At 39.0% G+C, this 9,392-nt stretch overlaps 1 protein-coding gene across 2 annotated transcripts; it reads left to right on the forward strand.

Annotated features, from left to right (window-relative positions):
- Positions 1-9,145, forward strand: LOC124300311 (fatty acid-binding protein, muscle). Of its 2 annotated transcripts, none has more exons than XM_046754261.1 (3): positions 1-165; positions 7,999-8,270; positions 8,731-9,145. In XM_046754261.1, exons 1-3 carry the CDS (start codon positions 93-95, stop codon positions 8,782-8,784), a joined length of 399 nt encoding a protein of 132 aa, XP_046610217.1. In that variant the 5' UTR covers positions 1-92; the 3' UTR covers positions 8,785-9,145. The 2 variants fall into 2 exon arrangements, with proteins under 2 accessions (XP_046610217.1, XP_046610216.1); XM_046754260.1 differs by lacking the exon at positions 1-165 and adding an exon at positions 6,354-6,517.
- The last annotated feature ends 247 nt before the right edge of the window (positions 9,146-9,392 follow it).

Below are 9,392 nucleotides of genomic sequence, written 5' to 3' on the forward strand. Positions count from 1 at the left end.
ATCAGTTGCTCGCCGGCGAGAAACCAGTACAGCTCGTGTTTATATTCTCTGACAAGGTTCAAGAAGCTTCGTTAATACGTACAAACGATACAATGGCTGATTTTTACGGCAAGAAGTACAAGCTCAGCAGCAGCGAAAACTTTGAGGAATTTATGAAGGGTTTGGGTATGTATATGATTAAATTTATCGCGATCGTATCTCCTTCTTATATTTATACATACGTATAGTTTAATATTCGATGCGGAGTAGCGGAATTGGTCCTTCGAAACATCATGAAACTGCGACTAATAACCAAATATCCTGGTTGTAGCATCAACGTTTATTTGTCAAATATTTGCGGGATCAGTTTTTTTCCCCCGGTATACTCCGGCAGTTGGGCAGCCCAATGGGAATGCAACAAAAGAAAAAAAAAAAAAATTTCCATTACACCCTTTTTTATGCTTGAGAAACCTCTTTAAATTCGAGATAATATTGTATACTACGGTTAAGGCGTGTTTCACACTGCATGTACCGGGTAGATTCATTTCTCTCCTTGCAAAGAAAATTGGCCGGGTATCGTAGCTGCCATACAATCGTATCGAGCGAAGTACCTACGTGTCTATACATATAGATAAAACGCTCCTTCAAAATATCAATCACCTGTGGACTCCGGTTCAATTGGTCATATAATAACGACTGACGGCTTTTATGTTATCTCATAAACCACCGGTATCAAAATCGGGGTACTTGGACGATAATTAATCCATCGTGAGAAGTCACGTGTTCTGAGATCGTGATTCACACTCGCGGATCTAGATAATAATCGAAACTCGTTATCGCGATGAAAAATGCGGCGATTCCCGCACGGTAATTGGTCGAGGGAACATTGATCATTCGATCGTGACAATGTATGCCTGGTACATGCGTGCACAGTACTTGCGATAATGCGCGTTTGAAGCATGAAAAAATGACATGTTTCCGTTACGCTGTAAAGTATGAAACACGAAGCATTCCCAACGTCTTACCATTTTTTATTTTTATTTTCTCAATCTCTGCTTCTCTGCCCACCGCCACAACGTGACTCGGACATTCTTTCTTTACGACGAGAATAACTTCTCCGCGCCCTAATGGTCTACTGCGGAAGAGCGATAGATAGAGGTGAAGATAAATCGCGAGGAAGACCTTCTGTGAATACCCGAGACAAAACGAAATGGGATAACAGCGTAACAGGTGTTTGTGACCACAGTGGCTGCAGTTTAAAATCATTATGATTTATGGACGAACGTGTTTCCAACGCATCGTCGGAATACTTGCGCCAGGGGTCAAACGGTCCATCTTCTAACGGAACCTTGTTCTGATCATTAGAGACGCCGATATGAAGCTGCGTATACTGATTTTTCTTTCGGAATGTCGAGGAACCCGTTTCCCACTATCGCCCACATTGTCATCGAAAATCTGTCGTCGTATCAGATATCTCAAGATTCGGTGTTACGGTTCTACGCCTCCGTTCTAGATGACGCTACTGTAGTCGATTCCCAACTTCTCAACCTTGACTCACGGAATACGTAATGAAGACAATCAGGCTTGCCGGTCAGTTAACGGCTTGTCTCATCGTCGACCAAATAATCAGATCGTCTCGGCTTTTTCGAAGTCTCCAGATTTTCAGTTTTATATTATTTTGCATTCTGTAAACTTCGGACCAGTTATCAGAAAACCTAATTTGGGTGCAATAAGAACATTGCGTCGCGTTGTACGTACGGTTGCTACAAAATATAAGTTCAATGTTCGCGTGACTTCCTACAGTTTCGACATTTTTCGACCATGCGAACTCCAACGCTTGTTCACATGTTAATTTTTCTTTTCGTACACCACAATGTCAACGAGACTTACTGGCGTTCACCTGAATGGCTGCTATATCGAATTTTTACGCTTCCGTGACGATTTATATCAATTATTGGTACACCTCTTCTGCTGGTGTATGTTTCAATTCGAGACAGACATGCGAGATAACGCGTATGATAAAAACTCTGAACGTTGTCACCGCGAGTCAATTCAGAAGATACAAACAAATTTTGCCGTAAATTTTCACCTCTCATGAAAAGGCTGCCATTAACGGCAGTTGAATTAATTAATAAATCGACAATATTTCCAACCAGGTTCCAATTTCAAAGTTCCAATTCTTTTCTTCCAATAAATGTACAATCCGCGTGAAGCTAACACCGCGGGGAATGCGATAATGGAATGTACGAGAAAGTATCGCAAGCCCAAGACCGCGCCCCGAATATCCAATGAAATAATCAATTTTCATTCGTTTAGATTAATCGGGATGGATGCATTGACTTAGCACCGACCGTGAAGACGTGCATCCGACTCTTCGACGTTCGTCGATCGCCCGACCGCCCGACAGACAGACCAATTGAGGCCCAATTTAGTCCCTGAATTTATATTCCAATGTAGACTAATAAGCGGCAATCGTGTGGCGAGTGCACATCCAGTGGGACTAAATGCGGGCCCGTCGTCTCGTCGCGATGCTCGCAGCATATCCCCCCTGTGGTATGGTATCAAGCATCATGATACCGGAGAATACCATCTCTTTCATGTTACACGGCAGTATGTAGAGCTGTGGCTTTTACCTACCTACTCAGATATCCTGGGCCTTATTAATGCAAGCATCGCTTGCACGGTGTCCCATTCCGCTTCGTTACATACGTGAACGGCAATGAACGAAGAGGATCAATTGTTGAGTAGCTTGTGTGGTAAAAAAATTCGATATTCTCAACAAAAAAAGTGGTAAAGAATTGTTTGACGCGTTTGAATAATTGTTATACAAAATTTGTTTGTTTATTTTATACAATCCTTTTTTACTCGCGTATATCCACCGTTATAACTATAATGTGCATTTGATTGTAAATCTTTCGCAGTTTAGAATAGTTATCACGAGCCGTTCATAGGTCGATGTGAATTCGTTAACGCCTTAGACTTTGACTCGGTGATTTTTTTCAGCTAATAGCTGAATGAAGTTAGCTGGTGCGTGGTGCAACAGATCCGAGAAAAAGAACAACGCGTCTGTAGGGATTCTTGTGTTATCTTTATCGAATTTCGGATCTTGTCAATTTCTGGTCGGTAAAAGCTCTTGAAACGATAACGCGATAAGCATAATTCTCGGTAAAAACGTTGAGAAATGCCAAGGACGAGTATTTCAGGAAATCGTTAAAAATGGTAAAGAAATGAGAAAAACCGCAAACCGGTATCTGGAACAATGTAACCGAAGGAGCTGGGTGCTCGTAACTTGAGAACCTCAGAACGACCTAAGACCAGGGTATCGCTTCTTTAGCTGTTCTCACCTCCGCAGCCTGTTGTACCTATTACCATAAATCTGTCACGTATCGGATCGCAAGGTCCCGACGCAAATCAATGGGGTTCTATCTTGTTGCTGGTACATGGCTTTAAATATAAATATGTCAAAAATGAGTTGAACAATGTGTGCGACTACACACGATTTCTTTCTATATTTAGCCACTCTCTTGGTCATACCGTCATCAACTTTTATGCATTACGTAGACAGCTGCGAGTCAAACGGTATTCGAATGAAAAAAAGTTATGTATAAATTAATAAAAGTAGTCAGACCTGTAATTTTGATGGTATAAGTTATTATTTGCATCAATGGAAAGGAATTTCGTGTAAAGTTTTACATCTGCTGACCATAGAAACAAGCACATTCATTTACTTATACTTATACTTTTAATTGCTTTGTATAGCTTTATTTTTACAATGCAGACCGTAGTCGAATTAGCGTAATCTCTGAATTGCTGATTATTAGCTGTGGTTGTAGAACGTTTGTAGCTAGTTAGTGCCTTTCGTGCGGAACTTGTCATTCATGTGAATGAGCAATCGGCGAAATATGAAGAATTTGAAGTAGAGTAGTGTGTCGTTATTAGAGCTTAGAATTAGAGAAGTTTGTCGCTTTTATTTCCCTGGGGTAGGTTATAGTAATCAATTTTTCATTTCGGATAAGAGAACCAAAGCTTGTTAAGCACAATGAGCTTCGTTCCCCATCGCGATGATATAATTATCATTCTTGCGCAATGGTGTTTATCGGATTTCTCTAATCAGTCGGCTTTACTTACTTTTTTTATATCTATTTTCTTTTTTTTTCTCTTTTTCAACTAATCACCGAGTTCCGTTTAGATAAAATATCCAAGATCGGACTTTGCCGGAAGACTTTATTTAGGGTCTGTAGTTCATTTCGTTGGTGCGGTAAGATGAAATACTGCAGTGGGATTCGTTTACAGTAATCCTCATCAATTATTGTCAACTCTTATTTGCAAAGGTCCGAAATCCGTCAGATCCGTATACTTATATTACTTTTCATAAATTATATCTTATAGATACTAGAATTGTATTCTAATTAGAACCCATTAGGCAAGATGACATAAATCATTGTCAATCCGATCAAAGTTTGGATACCAAATTCTGTTTGTGCATTGCACTGCACGGTCTTATCTCAAATGGCGACAACTTTTGAGAGATAATGAGTCCAAAAGATACAAATTAAGAACTTTGATAGCAGAATTTATCTTTCTATATTTATAATCCGAGAAGAAAATGTTACAGCGGATTCGGATAAAGATTAATGCTTCGGATTCAGGCATTGATATGATGGAGTTCGTTTTTACTGATAATGTATGTTCGTCACACTGTTTTACATTTTAGCTAACGAACCGATCCATCGTACTGTTATTAATTTTTTACAAAACCACTTCCTCGCAGGTCAGTAAGCCGATCGCTCAAACAGGTTCGATCTTGACTGAGATACTTTAGTGAAAATGAATTTGCTCTGATATCTTATCGACCTTATTTATGACCCCCATGAATTCTAAAATTACTATATACTTATTATGATTTTTGTATCCAGCGCAATATATCTTACCGTCATGGTGACACGTAGATGCTTACAAAAATTTTCATCACAAATTTATCAGCACGCGAATACTTACAATTTTTGTCGGATGTGTATAATCTCTGTATTATACATTTCTTTTTTCTTTCTTCTATATTATACCGAAATATCTGTCAGAATGATTTGTATATTTTTTTTTAAAGACTCATTTCACCCTGTTAGCCTGAGGCAAGTGTAACCGGTTTATGCGCATGGCTTCACGATGAATGTCTGAGGCCATCCGACCCTTCAACCCTTTAAATAAACAAAAATTCCAACCTACTTACCGCCCACGTCGTCTGTGAGCAAACTATACTCCATAGTTAAACAAGTTTGTTAACTCATTGTCCTGTAGAACTTGTTCGGTAAGAAAAACGAATAGCTTTTGTAAATACGTTTTTGTACAATTTTGACTAACCCGTCTGACGCGTTGTACCTCATTTATGTGACAAGCTCGGCATAAAATATAATCTTTGGTATCGGATGCGACGTTTAGTCTTTTCAATTAAAAATTAAGCCTATTCACGAATAATTTCCCACTGCGATTCTACGAACGATCGGAACCTGTAATCAATTTCCGTTATAATTGTTTTCTTCTATAGTCGCAGGGAAAACGATTCTGTTTTACAATTTATCGCCTCGCGTTGCCGCAGTCGCAACGTTCCAAGTTTATACTGTGGATGTGTAAATGCCCCAGTATGTATGAGCTCTGACAAAAGCATCGGTTCGTTTATTATAAACGCGTGCATTAGTTCGTTCGAAGAACTCGAGAGAGTTAACCCGTCAGCTTGTAATCGTAATGGATATAATTAAAGCATGCAACTAACGTATTTTGCACAATATCGTTTCTGTGCGTTTAATTTAAACACACGCCTGTAATTGCAGACTGACTGAAATACCAGGGGTTTCAAATGAATGAGGAATTCCAATTCGATTCGTCGATAATACTGCACGTCATTTTCAAAAAATGTAAACGTTACAAGTTTGACGGTTTTGTGAATTGTTGGAAACATAACGTGCTCGCTAATCTACTTTGTCGTTTGACGCTGAGTGTCTGCATTCGTTGAAAGTTAGATTTGATACTGTTCGTTGAACTATTCGCAGTTACTCGAAATTCAATAAAATAATTGTTGTACCTTGCACTGAAGAGGTTTCAGTTGTATACCAGCTTGATCACGGATAATGTACATACGTACACCTTACAGGCGTAAAGTGTTATTGAATATGTATAGGTACACAAGCCGAGGCGCGTGTACAGCAGAGGGTCAAACTTCATCGATACCATTATTCCTCCTCCTCTAGCCTCTATCGATCAGTCTCTGATTGGCTCGACCGAATCCTTGCGGACCAATGAATGGTGAGAGCATCTCTATCGGTGTCAGGAGAAAAATATTTTGTCGAATAGAGGAGTCCTATAAAGCTCGGTTGACCGGCTCGTCAGAAGTCAGTCTTACTCAAGCTTTGCAGCTGTGAAAATTTTCAGAGTCCTACCTCAGATCAAGTCGAATCTTACAAATCCGAAATGGCAGACGCATTCATAGGAAAGAAATACAAGCTCGACAAGTCCGAAAATTTTGACGAGTACATGAAGGCTATCGGTAAGTCTCATTTTTTTCGAACTTCGTCGGTTAAGGATATGTAAATTCAGAACTAAATTATTACGATTCATCCGGTGTCGAATCTGTAATAAATTATTCGGCTATTTGGTGCTCTGATTTGCACAATTTAGCATCCAACTATTTGTTGTAGTTGGTAGAGACTAGAAAATCGTATTATGAGCTCTCGTGTGATCTCTGACCTCTACCTATGCTTTGCAATTGTTTTGCAAAACTTATCAGTCATTCTCTTGGAAGCATAGACTTGTGAAAAATGTTCAATCACTCGTTAGTTCGTACGCGTATCGCATGAGTTATCTACGTGTAATGCAGAAATTATGTGAAGCCTTCGGTATCCGGATGATTCAGAGGTACAAAAATTTAATTTTATTTTTATAATTATTGCAAATTGTTCTACCGGGAGAACGTGAAGCGTGTAGGGGGCTGGATTTACGTTCCATTAAACGGAGTTAATGGTTGTTGTCAAAGTAAAGAGAATGGAGTAAAGAACCGACAACCAGATATAAATAATGGTTGGACCAGTTTTTCTTCTTCGATCACTATATTAGTATAGATTGCCGGGGTCGTCCTGAATTACAATCGGTTAAATATGATAAATATAGACGGACGTTGTTTCGCATACGATATGATTCGAAGCGTTGTTATGTCATCTACATACAATCATCGGTTATATTCGCAATAATCACGCCCTAGATTCTCATTGGCATTTACATTCAGAGCTTACGAGTGTATAGCTATGAATTGTGTTTGTCAGGCATCGAAGCTTGGACTGAATGAGCTCAAAGTGATTGAAATACTTGTTTATCTGCGTTAATACCCATTCTAAACTTGGATGCGATCGAGCAAACAGACCTCTTGAACTCCGGTTGCGGATTATAGGAGATACCAAAAAAAAAAAAAACTACAACCAAGAATCATTCTGTCAATATTGTTCCTGGACCGGGTCAATTTATGCCACGCAAAGTTTGTGACAAGTTGTAAATGCTTCATTATCACTGTGTACGTGTTTCACGTCTGTTCAACTCGTTCGACTGCGTCGGCCGCCTGCGGTTTTTATCAACGAATGTTGGTCTCGACGATATTTGATACGTCTCGTCTTTTTTTATGCGGGCAAATTACCAACTGGCAGCCGCATTCGCCTAAACAAACATTTTTTTATTTCGTCTGAACCTCTTTTCAGGAGCAATTTTATCACAAGTTTTGACGTATTATCAAAATGAACAGCTTGCATGAAATTCATCGTGCGGATCATATAATTGCAGTGCATTTCGTTTCAGAATTTCCACATTTCATTACAACTCGTTCAGTTTCCAGACATATTGTAAAAAAAAAAAACAATTAATTTTGTAGTATACGAAATCATATTAGAACAGGAATCACGATCGCTTTCGTATGATAAGGAAAAAAGGAAAGAAGCGGTACTGCGCTAATACCAATACACGTTTTGTATTCTGATTTAACAGGAGTCGGTCTTGTGACCCGGAAGATGGGAAACAGCATCAGCCCGACGGTCGAGTTGACCGAAAACAACGGCGAGTTCGTCTTGAAGACGACCAGCACCTTCAAGAACTCTGAGATCAAATTCAAGCTGGGTGAAGAATTCGACGAGGAGACATTGGACGGTCGTCAAGTGAAGACTGTTATGACCCGCGAAGGAAATAAATTCATTCAAGTTCAGAAGGGAGACAAGGAGACCATAATCGAGCGAGAATTCACGCCGACGGAGATGAAGGCTGTAAGTGTCATACCTATAACGCTGTTATTGCATTCGCCTAAGTGTTATCTGTATCAGTAATTGTTTCCACATCAAGGGACATTTTTTTTTCTACGGTAGCCGCAATAAGCTTGCACAATAACGCAGCGGAGAGTAAATTCGTTGCATTGTTAGTCCGGATCAAGTCTTGTACGGACTTTGACATGCTGCGCACTGTGATGTTACTCTTGCGTGACAGAGTCACTTTACGGGCATAAACTAAGTACGAAATAAACTATTGCTTGTTAACGTAACCGCTGACTCAATCGTCAGTGATGCTATTTTTAAACGGTATAACGCGAACCGTCCGGCAAGGTTCGTTGCAATTAATCTGCCGTACTCAAGACTCGATTTATTAGTTTCATTGTAAAATTCTGGGCGAGTCTTTATTATTTACAATTGCGTGAGACTTTTTGCTTATAGGAACTTTTTATTGTTTCAGGTCATGAAGCTGGGCGACATCGTCTGTACAAGAGTGTACAAAGTTCAAGAATAAGATGAATCATCCGGTGGATATAATTTCCAAAAAGTGCCGAGAGTTTGCCCATTTCTTCGTTTTCACAAAAACTAATCATCGATACGCGTTTACATAGTATTTGAAAAATACTACAAGATACATCTCAAGGCATCATCATATAAGTTTATCGTCACGACGTCTTAGTCATTAACGAAAGAATGTAATTCAAAACTATCGTCACCGAAATTGTGATACAGCAATCGTACACATTCGATACATAATTATGAATTCCCGTTTGTATATGTTGATTTCGAGAGTTTGATATTTTTCTAATTTTCCTATCGTACTAATCGAAACGTTCCAAAGCGAACTTTATCAAATAAAGTTTATTATTTAAAAATGTTTGCGTATAATTATTATTCCTATGTATGCAACAACCTCTTGACCCCGTTTATTGTTGTATATAACATTTCTTTTTAACTTACGACATTCAACTGTATTTTCAAAGATTGTACAAATACGGTATCTAACATAATACATGACGCATATTTAAAAAATTATGAAATAATTCTTTTAGTGCAAAGTGTGATTCTCTTTATCTTAGTACAAACTCCCGAAGAGCAGAGGAAGTTCAAGGTTGCCACGAA

This window comes from Neodiprion virginianus, chromosome 3, assembly GCF_021901495.1.
Source record: "Neodiprion virginianus isolate iyNeoVirg1 chromosome 3, iyNeoVirg1.1, whole genome shotgun sequence".
In the NCBI taxonomy this organism is placed as follows: domain Eukaryota; kingdom Metazoa; phylum Arthropoda; class Insecta; order Hymenoptera; family Diprionidae; genus Neodiprion; species Neodiprion virginianus.

Bases quoted from the DNA above. Each gene is read 5' to 3' on its own strand.
- LOC124300311 (XM_046754260.1), top strand. From the start codon at position 6,442: ATGGCAGACGCATTCATAGGAAAGAAATACAAGCTCGACAAGTCCGAA. The intron at 6,518-7,998 runs GTAAGTCTCATT...CTGATTTAACAG, and splicing joins CGAGTACATGAAGGCTATCG to GAGTCGGTCTTGTGACCCGG. The intron at 8,271-8,730 runs GTAAGTGTCATA...TTATTGTTTCAG, and splicing joins CGCCGACGGAGATGAAGGCT to GTCATGAAGCTGGGCGACAT.